The 16,802-nt window shown below is 27.4% G+C and overlaps 2 protein-coding genes across 6 annotated transcripts in view; one reads left to right on the top strand and one right to left on the bottom strand.

Annotated features, from left to right (window-relative positions):
- LOC124946603 (E3 ubiquitin-protein ligase CBL) overlaps positions 1-16,802 on the top strand; it is a 49,011-nt gene that overhangs the window by 27,548 nt on the left and 4,661 nt on the right. For 3 of the 4 annotated variants that reach the window (XM_047487484.1, XM_047487482.1, XM_047487485.1), the window contains exons 2-5: positions 11,927-12,073; positions 12,232-12,504; positions 12,693-12,915; positions 13,427-13,591. In XM_047487484.1, coding sequence (XP_047343440.1) covers positions 11,927-12,073; positions 12,232-12,504; positions 12,693-12,915; positions 13,427-13,591 — 808 coding nt within the window. The remainder of the gene's footprint in view (positions 1-11,926; positions 12,074-12,231; positions 12,505-12,692; positions 12,916-13,426; positions 13,592-16,802) is intronic. The other variant, XM_047487483.1, reaches the window with a different exon arrangement.
- LOC124946607 (probable phospholipid hydroperoxide glutathione peroxidase) lies at positions 5,202-10,038 on the bottom strand. 2 transcript variants are annotated; one of them, XM_047487492.1, is made up of 6 exons: positions 9,882-10,012; positions 8,312-8,415; positions 7,115-7,214; positions 6,737-6,846; positions 6,011-6,102; positions 5,202-5,567 (listed from the first exon to the last, which is right to left on the bottom strand). In XM_047487492.1, the coding sequence occupies exons 2-6, from the start codon at positions 8,376-8,378 to the stop codon at positions 5,352-5,354; spliced, it is 585 nt and encodes a 194-aa protein (XP_047343448.1). In that variant the 5' UTR covers positions 8,379-8,415; positions 9,882-10,012; the 3' UTR covers positions 5,202-5,351. The 2 variants fall into 2 exon arrangements, with proteins under 2 accessions (XP_047343448.1, XP_047343447.1); XM_047487491.1 differs by lacking the exon at positions 8,312-8,415 and having other exon boundaries at positions 9,882-10,038.

Here is a 16,802-nt window from a genome sequence, read left to right as displayed (position 1 = left end):
TTGTTATCGAGAAGACATGGAATTTTCGGTTACATTGTCTATATCCCTACGTTTATCCGTAAACTACGTTAGAACAGACGAACCATGTCAAGAATTCACCGTCTACGTTCTTTGTCACTGTGAAAGTAATTCTCTTTAAAGGGGGTTGAAATACATTCCAAGAGGGGTGACTTCCCTATGCTCGCAAGTATTTCTCCTTTGGTACGGTGTACCGAAGTGAAATAGACGAAATGAAAAGAAAAAAAGAAGAAACAATTCTTCGTACACTTTTATTCGTCATTTTAACAATAATCTCCGAATTTTTAATTACGATTAACTCTCTTGTCATTGTAAAAGATATTATAACACATTTGCCAAAGCTAATTTTGTACAATTATTTCTATATTATTATTTTTTTTTCTTTTTCCTTTAATTTTAATCTGCTTTAATTGTTTATCAATAGTTTTTTTTTCTTTTTTTTTTTTCTATAATAAATGTTACTGTATAAACATTCGAAAAATGCAATCAAGGATATTTTTTTATGGATTCAAATATTTTTATCGATGTCAAGAAAGAAAATAATAAAAAAAAAAAAAAAAAAGAAGTAAAAAACAAAACAAAAAATTGAAAAGAAGTTCAAATAATTTAATATTAAAAGATATTTCACAATATATAACATTCCTTTTTATAATTCATGCATATATTCAAAATGACAAACAGACAACATATATAATATATACACACACATGCACACAAACACATACATATGATGATGGTATATGTAATTCGATAAAAAAAAAAAAAAAAAAAAGAATTCAACGTTTTTCGATATCAGCACGAATGAATGAATTCTCTAACATAGGGGCACACGTGCGTTATAAAAATAATAATCTTACTTTTATGAGAATCGATATCTGTAATAATAAAAATAATATTTGATAATGGTGGTTAATATAACATAGAAATTAACGAGTAACACCACCACCACCACCACTTAAATACCATTATAATAGAACCTTTGGAAAGGACGAAGCATCCTTGAAATTTCATTCTAGTCGTTCCACTGACATTTTCCATTAGATATATTTTTACTTAACACCGTTCTACATGAACGAGAGAGAGAGAGAGAGAGAGAGAGAGAGAGAGAGAGAGAGAGAGAGAGAGAGAGAGAGAGAGAGAGAAAATTTAGTGTATACTTAGAGAACACACATACACATGCATACTAATTTTTTTCTCCATTTAAATTTCACGGTAAAGGGTGACCAGAGAGAGAGAGAGAGAGAGAGAGAGAGAGAGAGAGAGAGAGAGAGAGGGAGAGAGAGAGAAGTATATGAGCTTACGTTATACGTTTAAAATACATTTAGGATCCGATACTAATTATTAGGTGCGTCATCAGTGCTAATTATAGGAGCACGATAGTCTCTCGTGTTTATCGACCGGCCAAGGTGCGCAGTATAATTTATTTACGTTACATGAAAGATAGAGAAAGAGAGAGAGAGAGAATGTACATAAAAAAAAAAAAAAGAAAAGAAAGGAAGGAAAAAAGTGTACTACAGTGTACACACACGTTATACATATCTCCATACTTTTCATGATCTTCAATAGAACTAATTACGAGACGCCCACAATAAAGTTTACAAAAATGTATATACATATATATATATATATTTTTTTTTTTCTTCATTTATATATATACTTATATGTAACAAAATAATAATCAGGTATATAACGTGGGCAAAAGAAATTGCGTGCTTTCATCATTTCTAAATGGTTTTATCTTTTCATTTGGTCGTCGCGTTGAGATAAATCGTTTAGAAGAAAATAATTAACATGAATAGATATATTCATATATACATATATACGCACATAATGTATTTATGTAATATGTATGTATTTTTTAAAGGTTAAGGTGAAACATTTATTCATCTTTTTATTTTTCTTTTTTTTTTTTTTTTTTTTTTTTTTTTTTTTTTTTTTATCCAAGCATTATATGTGGGTAGTACAAAATTATATAGTATAAATAATATATATATATATATATATATATATAGACAGATAAATACATTAAATACGCAGATCATTCTTTATTTTCTTTATCGAATTAACAAATAAACGATAAAGCTGTTAATACTTATGATTATTCATACGCAATGTTCGTTATGGATCTATTTAAAAGATAAAAAGATTTAATAAGCAAAATAAAAAAGAAAAAAGATTTTTAAAATAAAGAGAACACTTTTTCTAATATATTACACGTCACGTTTGAAGAGTACCAATCTGGTATTTTTATCCTACTTGCTGCTACATTGAAATCTGATGTTTACTATTTAAAAAAAGGAAAAGAAAAAGGGGAAAGAAAAAAGAAAAAAAAAAAGGAGGGAATGTTTTCAACTTTGTTAGCCTCCAGAATGTAGCTAGAAATTGGTTCTCTCTCTCTTTCTCTCTCTCTCTCTCTCTCTCTCTCTCTCTCTCTCTCTCTCACTTTGTTTCTCTCTCACTCACGCTTTGCAACCCCCAATGCCCTTTTCCAACTTCGATCAGTTATCGACTTTGCCCTTGCAATAAGAGTGGGATATATATATATATATGTGCGTTACAAACACATACACACACGTATACACAAATATGTATGTACGTATGTATGTGTATGTTCAACGATGAGTAGCATCTATACGTCGTCCAATACCAATAGCTCGTGGAAAAGCTGCATTCTATGAATGGAGTCGAGCGCCGGATCAGTCGACACAAGCAAGGACGACTAATTATAGCGGGTAGTAGTCTCTCTCTCTCTCTCTCTCTCTCTCTCTCTCTCTCTCTCTCTCTCTCTTTCTCTCACTCTGCTTTGAGTTTTCCTACGTTGACCGTATATGCTCGAATACTCTCTTTGTGCTTCAAACATGTAACAATAATAATAATAATAATAATAATAATAATAATAATAATAATAATAATAATAATAAAATAATGAAATAATAGAAACAAAAGGTATTGTGTTCCTTTAAACGCGATGATGTATCATTGATAAAGTTTCATCGTGATCATTGAAAAAATTCTTACGAGTAATAAATAATAATAGAATAAAAACAAGATGATAATTTTGATTTCTACGGTAATATTATATATATATATAATTAAATTTTGCTATTATTATCATTACTTGAATTTTATCGGGGATTAATCGAATCGAATTTTTTATAAAATATAATAAGATATTATCGTTCCTTCCTGTTACGATAATATTTCATTAATTAAATTAAATTTTGAAAAAGAACCTGTACGAATCCAAAACGTGCGTATGATACGCATTCAACTTCTATATGATTATCTATATAGATGTTTGAAAAATTTTATTTAAAGTCATCGAAAGATTTATAATCCTGCAATTGAAAGATTTTTAATATATTTTTATATATATACATATATATATATATATAAAAGAATAATTTTTTATAATAATTTCTCGTGTATCTACCGATGAAAATACAAGTAGAAATTGAAAAAATTATTTTAGCCTAAAAGCGATGTATTTACGATTTTACTTTCGATAAGATCAAACGATATCACGTTGCATGCATTTACGATTTCAATGGAGCCCACATCTTCGAGTGGAGCAATCGATGTCACGTCCTAGAGATAGCAAGTTAATCTTTGATGAAGTAAGTAGATTAGATCGCATCGTATGTGTGTGTATATATATATATATATATATCATTTTCTTGACTTATCGATCACTGCCTATCATAGATTACGTTAACATGCAATGACGAATTTAATTGAGCCGATTGACAAAAAGAAAGAAAGAAAAAAAAAAAAGAATTCATTGGACGATGAAAGAAGATGGAAGAAAAAATTAATAAAAGGAAATTAAAAAAAAAAAAAAGAAATAAATAAATAAATTTAATAGGGCTGACAGAAAAAATCATTACGTAATAATAAGGGGGGCAAAAGAGAAAGGACAAATTTACGATCGAAAGTAAAAGTTACTAATTGCAATGGAATTAAATTTCACAATTGAATTTCATTGTGCCGACGGAAAAAAAAGTATTGAATAATGGTTGGTGGTGATGATGATGATGATGATGATGATAGTGATAGGGGGAGAGAGGAGGGGAAGAAGCGGAACAAATAAATTTACATTTACAAAAGGGAGAGTTACTACTAATTGGCAACAGCTTTCGTTTTGCCAGAAATAGATCATGCTCGTAGGAAGAAATATAAACTTCGTTGAATGGACATAAGAGTTTAGTGCTGATTAAGATTAAAAAGAAAGAGAGGTAGAAGGGAAAAGAGAGAGAGAGAGAGAGAGAGAAGACGCGTGGGAGAAGTTAAGAAAATTACATAGACGCACAAACACATATATAAACACATATACTCTTGTGTGATGATCGTAAAGGATATATAAGAGAAACAAATTACTCTACTCCCAATGCGTAATTAATTAACGGTGAGTCAGTGTCAAGTACAATATGAGTTTATAAATATAGGACTTCTCTCTCTCTCTCTCTCTCTCTCTTTTTCTTTTTTATTCTTACTATTGCCGATAATCCTTCTATTAATAACATAATTAAGAACGTAGGACAGGTTTATTTCAAAGATTAAAAACTGACATTTTAATGATACATTTCCTCTTTTAAAATCATAAATCTACTGACGATTGTATCATCTTGTTAAATGTATTTATATTTTTATTGATAATATAATATATTTATTTATATAACTAGGAACATTGATCATATAATGTATATATATATTATATATAAGTAAAGTAATTTGTGAACAAGTAAATATTATATGTTAAAAAATATTGTTCGAATAAGTATACGTGTAATATAAACTATATAAAAGTATATAAAAACTTTGTGAGGGGTGTTTAGAAAATTCAAAGAATTAACTTACAAAATTATTTTTGAAAAAGCAATAATATACATATATTACTTCATCAAAAAGAATATATATATATATTATTTATCAAAAAATATTGTTCGAGTAAGTGTGCACGTGTAATATTACATATTCTATGTATATAAAACGTGTCAATATACAAAAGTTAATACAAATATTAAATAATAAATTTGCAAGAGAGAGAGAGAGAGAGAGGGAGAGAAAAGAAGAAAAATGAATAATAATTATAAATAAGTAAAATAATGTGTATGCCACGAAAATAACAAAGAGAAAATATATACTTTTATAAACTAATAAAGAAATTAATAAATTAATTTGTGAACATCATAAGAAAAGAACCTTTTTTTTTTTTATACATATACATGTATCTGTGTATAATATACGTTAATCACGTTGCTCTTATTCACCTAAGTCTATTATTAATGTTCGATATGACATATACGTAATACATGGTTTTTATTATTCAGTTATTAAAAATATTTCTCGAGATTTTCCTTCAATTTGCTAGGATCTACGTTAGGACCATGACGTTCGACGACTTGTCCTTCTTTGTTAACGATGAACTTTGTGAAATTCCATTTGATAAAATTCCCGAAAGTACCACCTTGTTCCTTTTTCAAATATTTCCATAAAGGATGAGTATGATCACCATTAACGTCGATTTTTTCGAACAAATCGAATTTCACCTAAGACGAAACACACAGCTATATTAATAAAAATCATTTTATTTATTCATTTATTTATTATATATTTTATTTTAATCTTATCTAACGTTTGACTTATTCTATAACTATATTTTATATATATATATATACATACATACATATATATTTCATTTTTTGTATATCATATTTAATTAGTATAACTATGATATACTGTATTAAACATTATTTATGACTGATAAAAATGAAACTTTTATGATATGAACTAATAAATAATTAATTTTCCAACAAAAAATCAAATAAGAACTAACATTATTATTATTATTATTATTATTATTATTATATATTATATATTATATAATAAAATTATGTGACTTGAAAGTTACACGTGCCATTAGAAAGAATTATATGTATGATATTTCTAAAGTATCTTGTAAGTAAATAATTTCAATCGAAAGATCGATTACCTTTTGTTTATCGGCGAAACTGCAAATTTCTTCACTGTTGCCAGGTTCCTGGCCATTAAATTGATTACATGGAAAAGCCAGGATGCGTAAACCTAATAAATAATAATAATGATCGAATAATTATATTCTTTCATATGTATTATAATCTTTCGAATTGTTTATAATTTTTTTTAGAAATAACTCTGTATATATGTGTGTCTATGTATCGCGTGAGAGACAAAAAGAGAGAAAGAAAGAGACATTATCTCTTAAGTGTTTCTTTTTATTTAGCATAATTCAAAAAAAAAAAAAATTATCTATCATGTCGGCGCGTACAAATACACACACATAAGGTGGATCAAAAACTTTTAGATGATTTTAAAGATCAATTACTCTTTTTCGAGACTTTAGTCCAAATTATTATTATTTTTTTTTTTTTTTTCTCGAAAGAATAATTGTTTTTAAATATCATCTAAAACTTTCTGACCCATCCTGTATTAATAATAATAATTAATAATAATATAATTATAAATCATATATATATATATATATATTTTAAAAATATACATTAAAAAAAATTTGAACTCTTCGAAAATTTATTGAAAAGTAACATATAAAATATATATTTTATATTCGACTTTAAATGGATCCATTGCTCTCTCTCTCTCTCTCCCTCTCTCTTTTCTTTTCTTTTTCTCTCTTCGTCTCGTTTAAACTGATTTATGTTCGAAACTTTTGCTCACTGACCTTTGGATTCGCCGTACTCATCATAGAGTTCATTCAGTTCCTTATAGTTCGTCGCAGTGAGTCCACATTTCGAGGCAACGTTTACGATCAGGCATACGTGATCCTTGTATCTAATTGTATGGACGAGATTTAAACAAAAAAAAAAAAAAAAAAAAAAAAAAAAAAAAAAAAAAAAAAAAAAAAAAAAAAAGGGAAAGAAATACAAAACAAATACAAAAGAAAAGGAAACGAAGGAAATTAACGAGTAGAAAAATATTATGAAATTTTACGACTTAAGAGAAGATAGTTTTATTTTAAGAGAAGAAAAAAAATAAAAAAAAATAAGAAGAAAGAAAAGAGGAAAAGAAAATGAAGAAATAGAAAAGTGCTAATACTCACTTCGACAAAGGAACTTCTTCGCCTTTAATAGAATTAGCCGTGAAATCATAAATCGATTTGGCCGACTTATAATCCTGATTTCCGTTCATCGTATCAACGGCTAAAAAAGAAAAAAAAAAAGAAAAAAAAAACAGAAAAATTGAAACAAAGTGAAAACGATCTGATCGAAAAGGGGAAAAAGAACGGAAGAAAAATAAAAGAGAGAGAGAGAGAGAGAGAGAGAGAGAGAGAGAGAGAGAGAGAGAGAGAGAGAGAGAGAGAGAGAGATGTCGGTGTTTTGATTTCAAGTGTAGAATTTTTTGATAAAAATATTTGCTTTTCTTTTTTTTTTTTTGCGGTTAAAAGAGGGAGAAAAAAAGCAAAGGAAAAAACTGAGGCGAAAGATTAAATCGTTAAATTGACGTTGCTATCGAGCCTTTTTTTCTCTTTTCTTTTCTTTTCTTTTATTTAATAAAATATATTTGTCTAAGCGATATCGAAAGCTATAAAAGGATTAATAAATAAACGGGACACGTGTTGCGTCGGATTTAAATCGGAATAAACATACGTTCATCACACGTTGTTGTTAACGCACATCGAGCTTCATCATCGTGCTTCTTTTGCGTCGAACAAAAACAACAATACATACACACATGCGCACACACGTACACGCGCGTATGCATGCACATACACACACACACACACACACAATACCCCCGATTTATTTTCTTCATTTTCCTCCGTCTTTTTCCATGAATTCGTGGCATTCGTTATTCTATCTGTCGACAGTCAGGAGATGAATGTTAGGAGTGGGATTATAGGGAAAGACAAGGATGGGAGGGATATATATATATATATATATATAAGTGGAAACAAGAGAAGAGGAGGGAGTATAATGTAATCGTGTTCACGGAATATTGGCAAACAATTAATTTATCAAATCGTGAAATTCTCTCGTGAACTCCATTACGATTTTTTTTTTTCTTTCTTTTTTTCCCTCATATACTCCAAGGAAAAACAAAAGTTTTGAATTGTTCTCGATTTCACTCTATAATAGTCAAGTATATTAGGTTCAAAAAAGGGGTTCAAAACTATAAAAATTGCATGAGTGTGTATGTGTATATATATATATATATATATATATATATATATATACGTGTATATATACGCTTGTTCTTTTTTCGTTCATTAAAAAATGCATTGGTTGAATTTACGTGCCTGTTACGGATCGAATGAGAAGTGGGAATGCCCTTGGTAGCAATGCGAGTTTTTTTATCGTGTGCATTTTTCATTCACAAGTGTTTAAACTTGTAACGATGTTCCTGAAATTTATAGTGCAAATTTTCAATCACGTGCATCTAACGTAGTACTTTTTTGTTCCCTCTATTTTTTCCTTTTTCAATTTTTAATTGAATGTCTAATTAGATTCAGTAAAAAGAAAAGAAAAAAAAAAAAAACAAACAAAATTTAATTTAATAAATAATGATAATAATTATTATTATTATTAGTAATAAAATGGTCATGCATCTTGATAAAAGGAAGAAAATAATTATCGATGGTATTTATCGCCTAATTTCATAAAATTTTATCAATATTTTAATATCACCCCCTTACCCCGGTTTATTATTTTTTTTTGTCTTTTTTTTTTTTTTTTTTTCTTTTTTTTTAAGACACTTCTCTAGAAGAGAGACGCTGACTCATTTGGAGGCACGTCGTCATTCATACAACAGGATCTTCACATCCGCCTTTTTCAAATATCGATGTAAGCCGATAAGAAGAGATACTCTCAAAGAGATAACGTGCATCGCGTCACCGATATTCCATTGTTTAATCACTATATAATTCACATTTTTTCAAAATGTATATATATGTATGTATACCTATATATTTCAATACATACGACCTTAACACACTATACGATCATTAAAATGTACAAATGTACTTCATTCGTGTATATTATTGTATTATAATCGTGTATCAGATTTTCGCGCGGTCTTCTTTTTTTTTTTTTTGTTTTTTTTTTTGTTTTTTTTTTTTGACAATTTATTTTAAACAAATGGGGGCTAGTAAAGCATGCATGTAATATACTATACATGTATTTCTCATGTTAACTCTTCTCAGATTCTACGTTAACCTCATTCCCATTTTGGAAACCCTTTGAATTTATTCAAAAGAAAAATCCGAATTCAAAGAAAAGCTCGACGTTTGACGAAGCTTTTACATTAGTCTTTCTTTATATATGCATATATATATATATATATATATACATATGTGTGTATATACATCACATATGTATACGTATTGCATATGTAACGCATGTATTTTTGAATATCATTGTCGTACTTTTTCATATAATGAGAAAATATTCTCGCGTATTTAGATTATTATTCGTAAAAAAAAATAAGAAACAAATATATATATATATATATATATAATAAATAAAAAAGAAAAGATAGTTAAAACGAGTGAAAAAATTATGACAGGAAGTAACAATAGTAAATCAATCCAGTGAAATCAATCGAATGATAATCGAATAGGATGCACATTGGGAAAACATTTTTCAACCATCGATATGGGGAACTGTTATCGACCGAGCTTGAACAAAACACGTCGCGCCATCTAACAAACCAATGAGTGAACTAAAATGGCCTTCGATGACTAAGTTGTAGCCGGTTGTCCTCTAACCCATTTTTACGTATTCTCATTTTCATGATTATTTAAAATAATTTTACTATTGTCGAAACAAATCATATCATCCTTCGTCTTATCGTGAACTTATTAATCTTACCGAAAAAATATCGGTGAGAGAAGAAAACAGTAATCAGAAATATCACAACACTTTCACGAAGCATAAAACCACGCAGCATCGATTCTCTTCTTGTACTGACGAACCGATGCGCAACTTTCGTCTAATAACCACAAACGTGGGGATAGGAGAGGGGTCAGAGGAATCCGTTAGAACGAATGCGCGCGACGATTGTTTTCTCACAGTAACGTAATCACTGTTGTTAGAAATTGTGTCATTAAAAAAAAAAAAAAAAAAAAAAAAAAAAAAAAAATCTATGAAATATATTCACGATCGATTTGTTCTTTTTTCTTTTTCTTTCTTTTAATAACGTTTGAAATTCGTGAAATAATTAATCTCATTCTATGTGTATACCATTATCTATTACTAAATGACTTTTGATTAAATATTATCGATTTTCACATAAAATCTTTTTGATTATATTTATAGAAAATAGACAAAATTAATTTGTATGAAGTCAGAACGAATAAAAATGAGTAAAATTATCGAGAAGATTTTTAGATTTATCGAATCGACGATTCTTTTTTATAATTCTTTTCTTTTTTTTTTGTTTTCTTGCGACAATTTTTATCATATAATAAAATAATACTACTTGTATGTCCTCATATGTTTCATAATATTATAAATATACGAGAGTTCTATTCTTGTGTGATTATATTCTTCTATAGTTGAAAAATGAAAAGACAAAAGCAAAATGCTTTCTTAAATATTTGATTCGCGAAATGTTGAGGACATGTGTGACAAGCCGATGACATTTGTTAAATATGACGAAGCAATTTTCTTCAGAATAACCAACGACAATAGGCTTTCTTTAAGAATTCTCGTCGAATCGATATAAACGATTCGCAGAAAATTGTTTTCTTTCTAAGACCGTATAGAAAATATTTATTATTTATTATTACATTTAATAATTAATTCATTATTACATTTAATTTTTGTATTCATTATATTTCCTTTTTCGTTTCTTTTTCAATATTTTTTTTTTTTTTTTTTTTTATATAAATACATAAGCAAAAAAATTCATCATCAAAAAAAAAAAAAAGAAAGAAAAGAAGAAGAAATTTCAATAATTCGAACGTTTCGAAATATTTATCAAAAGTAATATTTTGAGGTTAGTTCGGATATCTGATATAACATTTTCTTTGATCACACTTTGCTCTTACACTACGTTTCGATCGAAACTTAAAATATTTATCATAATAGACACCAACTGATGTAAAGCATGAGAAAATAAAACGTAGAAACATATTGCAAACCTTGGGGGACTCTCGTATTACACATCAAGGATGCTCAAGTTACGAAACAATGTCTTATTAAATATCCATGAATATGATGCAAATTAGAATGCGTCATATCGTGGTCCATCATTTACTTTGAATTTCTAACGAATTATTTCGTTTTTTATACGATTATTTTAAAAATACTCTTTGGGCTTTGAAGGTTTTCATTTTCGAAATTATTATTATATATGGAATATCGGAATATTTTGATACATTCCTGTTGTATTGAAAATATTTTTTCTTTTTTTCCTTTTTTTCGTTTAAAAATAGATTTTATTTGAAGAAGGACGGTTGGGGGTAGATAATGGTGGAAAGAAAATTGTTTTTTCTTTTCCTTTTTTTTTTTATACAGAGTGAAGCAAAAGTTTTTAAACGATATTAAAAATCAATTATTCTTTCTCTCTTTCTCTCTCTCTCTCTCTCTCTCTCTCTCTCTCTCTCTCTCTCTCTCTCTCTCTCTCTGTCTTTCTTACTTTTTAGAATAGTAATTAGGTTTGTAGCTGAGCTTGCTAATTTTATAATCTAACAAAAAAAAAAAAACAAAAAAGAAAAGAAAATATATTGATCTGAAAAGTCTAAACAATTAAAAAAAAAACAAAAATTTTGTTTTTAGATCAACTAAGAACTTTTAACTCGACCTATACAATTGCAATAAGAGAATTATGGATTATGTAATTAAAAAGATTATAATTAAGAAAATTATATATATATATATAAAGAAAAAAATATCGTATTTTATTTTTACAGTACTTTGGTACCATGGAAGGTATTTAGACACGAATTAAATCAAGTACATCCGATAAGTTCTGGATTACAAGCAATGGCATTGAAATCAACGATAGACCTTACGTGCAACGACTACATTTCCAATTTTGAATTCGACGTATTTACAAGGTAAATTAAAAATTCCATATACATGTTAGAAAATATTTATCGTTTAATTTTTAATAAAATATATGTGTTTTTTGTTTTTTCTCCCTCTCTTTCTCTCTCTCTCTCTCTCTCTCTTTCTCTCTCTATCTCTCTCTATCTCTCTGCCGTCTAATGAAAAGATTATTTCAACCATGGTCGACGCTCCTACGCAATTGGAAAATCTTGGCTGTGGCACATCCCGGTTACGTTGCCTTTCTCACGTACGATGAAGTAAAGGCACGTTTACAAAAATATTGTATCACCAAACCTGGAAGTTACGTATTTCGATTAAGTTGCACGAGATTAGGTCAATGGGCGATCGGATATGTTACATCAGACGGAGATATACTTCAGACTATACCACACAACAAGAGTCTTTGTCAAGCACTTTTAGATGGTTATAGGGAAGGCTTGTAAGTAAAGATGACAAACGATGGAATCATTTAAAAAGTAAAAAAAAAATGTAATAATAATAATAATAATAATAATAATAATAATAATAATAATAATGAATAATATAAAAAAAAAAAAAAAGAAATGACATGAAAATTTTCTTACAAAGAAATAATCAACTTTATATCAATGAAAAACGTTCTTTCAGTTATTTATATCCTGATGGACGTAACATAAATCCGGATTTAACATGGGCTGTACAACCAACACCTGAAGAACACATAAAAGTTACTGCGGAGCAGTATGAACTTTATTGTGAAATGGGTAGCACATTCCAATTGTGTAAGATTTGTGCGGAGCATGATAAGGATGTTAGGATAGAACCTTGTGGACATCTACTTTGTACTCCGTGTCTTACAGCTTGGCAGGTAGCAGTATTTTATATTTTATTATATCTCTTACATGTGATAACAAAATATTCAATGTTAAATCGTCAAAGTAATCGACTATATTGAGTTGTCCAGAAAGTTCGTGCTGATCTTCAATAAAGCAATTCTAATGGATCGCTACATTCGAAAGAAAGAAAAGAAAAAAAAAATATATATATATATATATATATATTTTTTTTTTTTTCTTTCTAGATGATCTTAAATTTTTCTAAGATAATTTTAAAAACCTTTTCAAGACTTCTTTATGGGGTAATTTTTTAATCTAATTAATTTTACAAGCCTAACTTGAATTTTTAGAAATAAAAAGATATCAGTGTATATATATATATATATATATATATATATATATATATATATATACGTTTATAGGAGCAACAGTCACGAATCTTTCGAACAAGCCAATGTACGAATAAACGATAAAACAATTATTGATATAGACATAATTATGATGAACATATTGTTATTGTAAATTTCTTCTTAATGATCCCTATAGGATTCGGAAGGGCAAGGTTGCCCATTCTGTCGAGCAGAAATCAAGGGTACCGAACAAATCGTAGTGGATCCATTCGATCCTCGAAGAACACATCGACCTGGAATACATTCAGCGTCAGCTAACAACGCATCAACCCCCACGCGGGATCTCGACCCCGACACCGAGGTATCCGACTAGGAGTAGCACCTACCACCCCCTCCTTATTAAATGTGCTCTGTGTATAACAAATCTCCCAAAACACAGTAAGCCTTACTTTCAAGGATATGCCTGACCAGTTATATATATATATTTATTTATATATATATTAAGTTATGTATATATATATATATAACTTTTATATATATATATATATAATGTGCATTTCATGATCTCGAGTATAAATAGATCTCTCTCATGTTTCATCGGATTTAGATTAATTATGAGAAGATATACAAAAACATTATCTCGAAAATGATTAAGGCATAGTAAACAAATCTAAGGCATCTCGACCAATTGTTGTATCGAATACAAAAAAAAAAAAAAAGAAAGAAAATAAGAAAGAAAGAAAGAAAAAGTTAACAAAAAAGAAAAAATAAGGGGACCAATTTTACTACAATCTTAATCAAAGTTACTCGCGCGACTCTTTTTTTTTTTTCTTTTCTTTTTTTTTCCTTTTTTTTTTCTTTGCAAATATTCTTATCTAATCTCTAAAGCGATCGATCGAGAATTCATTTATTTGATACATATGTATATATAAAAGAATTTATATATATATATATATATATATATATATATATATATATATATATATACATATATATAAATTAATTCTCGAGGAACAATTCAACCTGTGATTATGAAAGTGGTTTAATAAATCATTTGAGACATCAAAAGACATATCCAGTTTAACGCGTTATATAAAAAATTTTTAAATTACTTAAAAAAAGAAATTAATCTTTAAGAATAAATATATATATATATATTTTTTTTTTTCTTATATGTTATTATAGGCTAAAGTTATAAAAATGATTTTAAATCATTTAAGATATTAAAAGGCAAATTTAATATATATATAATAATATGTACACAAAACGCGTTATTCTTAAAATTAAAATTTCTAAAATTACTTTAAAAAGAATTATATTTTGTCGAAAATAAATATATATATATATATATATATATATATATATATATATATATATATATATATATTTATATTTATATGTATATTTATATATGAATATATATATATATATTCACTATTTCTATATTTGTCGTTGTAGAAAAATAATATTCAAATAATTCCAAAGTCGAGCGCCTCATAAAATATTTCAAAAGGCGAAAAAAAGTGTATATGATTAAAAATTAGACCATTTCCATGATCACTGGTTTATTTATTATCTCGATCGATTACTTTGGGGCTTTTCTTTTCTTCTTTTTTTTTTTTTTTTTTTTTTTTTTTTTCTTCTTTTTTCTTCTATCGATCAGCGAATGTGATTTAGTAGCATTTTGTTTGGAGTGCGTCATTTCTGATCCAATTATTGTTTTATTTATCTTTTTTTCTTTTTTCTTTTTTATACTAACAATTACGTTCGAACACACTTGTACCTTTATCAGAGTTTGCTAAAAAAAAAAAAAAAAAGTAAAAAAAGAAAAAAAAAGAAAAGAAAAGAAAAGAAAAAAAATGAAAGAAAGGAAAAAAGAAAATGTCCCAGATTTGTTCTCGAGTCTCCCTGGACAACCTCGAAGGTAGGTTTGCTTTTGTCTGCATTTAATTAGGAAGCTGTACCGTTCAAGGCTTATTGTATCAATCCACCTGTTCTCGTTTCATTGCCACACCGCTCGCGAAGACTTGAGGGAAAAAATGAGAAAAGTACAACAACAACAACAATACTATTGATTTTTTACTAATAAGATCTTTTTTTTTTTCTTATTAGCATCTAATTTTTTTTTTTTCTTTTTTTTCAATTTCAATAGCAACGGAAAACTTTTCTCATTTCTTCCTCCTGTTGTCTGTCGTCATTAAAAAGGCAATCACTTATCATTTAATGTGAAGGATGGTTGACTATTCTCTATCAAGAGTTTGCCAATCCATTCCGAAGAAAAGAAAAAAAAAACAAAAAAAGAAAAAGCAAAGCAAAAAAAATTATATACTATAATTAAGCTTTCTGAGACGTGTAATTCGTTACATATAAAATTCTTATGAACAATTAATATTTATCATCTCAATGAACTTTTGACAGAATGGAATCGATCGATTTAAAGAACAAAAGAGAAAAAATATATATATAGATATAATAATAATAATAATGATAATGATAATGATAATGATAATAATAATAATAATAATAATAATAATAATAATAATAATAATAATAATAATAACAATATTTCAAAGAGAAAAAAAGAGAGAGAGAGAGGCCTTGAATCACATTAATAATTTAACTTATTTTATCATATTTTTTAATAATAATATTCTCTCTTAAAAAATAAATAGAACATAATATATACATATATATATATATATATATATATATATATATATATATATATATATATGTGTATAACAAATTAATCAATCCGCGATAAATGCGATTATACCTATCACAGTATTCTGTATGGTTAAGGATGGAGCTTTAAACCGATTATTCGTAAAATTATACGAACTTAAGAACATAGTATATATATACAGGAAATCTCAGATTTAATTGAATATTTCAATTATTTTTACTGTTATTGAAAATAAGAAAAAAATGACTGTATGAAAAGTTCATATGATTTTCAAGGTGTGCATCTTGTGAAGATAAAAAATATTCCATCGAGGTCATTTTCAAGATCTTTGGTTCTTTTTTTTTTTTTTTGTTTTGTTTTTTTTTCCTCGAGATCAGGTGAAGGCCATAGTGAAGTATAGATGTTAATTTGCAAGAGAAATTAACATTGAACATGAGCGCTGAAATAGCATTCAAAAAAAAGGATCCGGAATTGATTTTTTTTTTTTTTTTTATATGATCGGCAGATTCACATCCTTGAACCATATAAACTCCTTTTATAGTTATTTATTTATTTATTTATTTTTCTTATTTTCTATAAGAGCGTAAATAATTCAAATGTTCGACTTAATTGAGACACACTGTATATGTATATATATATATATACATACATTTACTATAGATGTAGATAGAAAATATATACATATATATGTATATGTTTACACACACACACACACACACACATATATATATATATATATATATACATATGTATGTATATTGATCGATAAAAAATGAAGAAAAGAAAAACAAATAAAAAAAAAAAAAAGAAAGAAAGAAAGAATACGAAAAAGAAAAAAACAGAAAACCCATTACAATCGGCAATAAAATAATTGCTAATTAGCTAA

Source organism: Vespa velutina, chromosome 2, assembly GCF_912470025.1.
Source record: "Vespa velutina chromosome 2, iVesVel2.1, whole genome shotgun sequence".
NCBI classification, from domain to species: Eukaryota; Metazoa; Arthropoda; class Insecta; order Hymenoptera; family Vespidae; genus Vespa; species Vespa velutina.
Note: the sequence above shows the minus strand (reverse complement) of the source record. Positions and strands in the feature narration are given on the sequence as shown.

Coding starts and splice junctions, on each gene's coding strand:
- LOC124946607 (XM_047487491.1), bottom strand. CDS start 9,960: ATGCTGCGTGGTTTTATGCTTCGTGAAAGTGTTGTGATATTTCTGATT. Junction 6,847..7,114: donor GAAGAAGTTCCTTTGTCGAA/GTGAGTATTAGC, acceptor CCATACAATTAG/ATACAAGGATCACGTATGCC. Junction 5,568..6,010: donor GTTTCGCCGATAAACAAAAG/GTAATCGATCTT, acceptor GTTTCGTCTTAG/GTGAAATTCGATTTGTTCGA.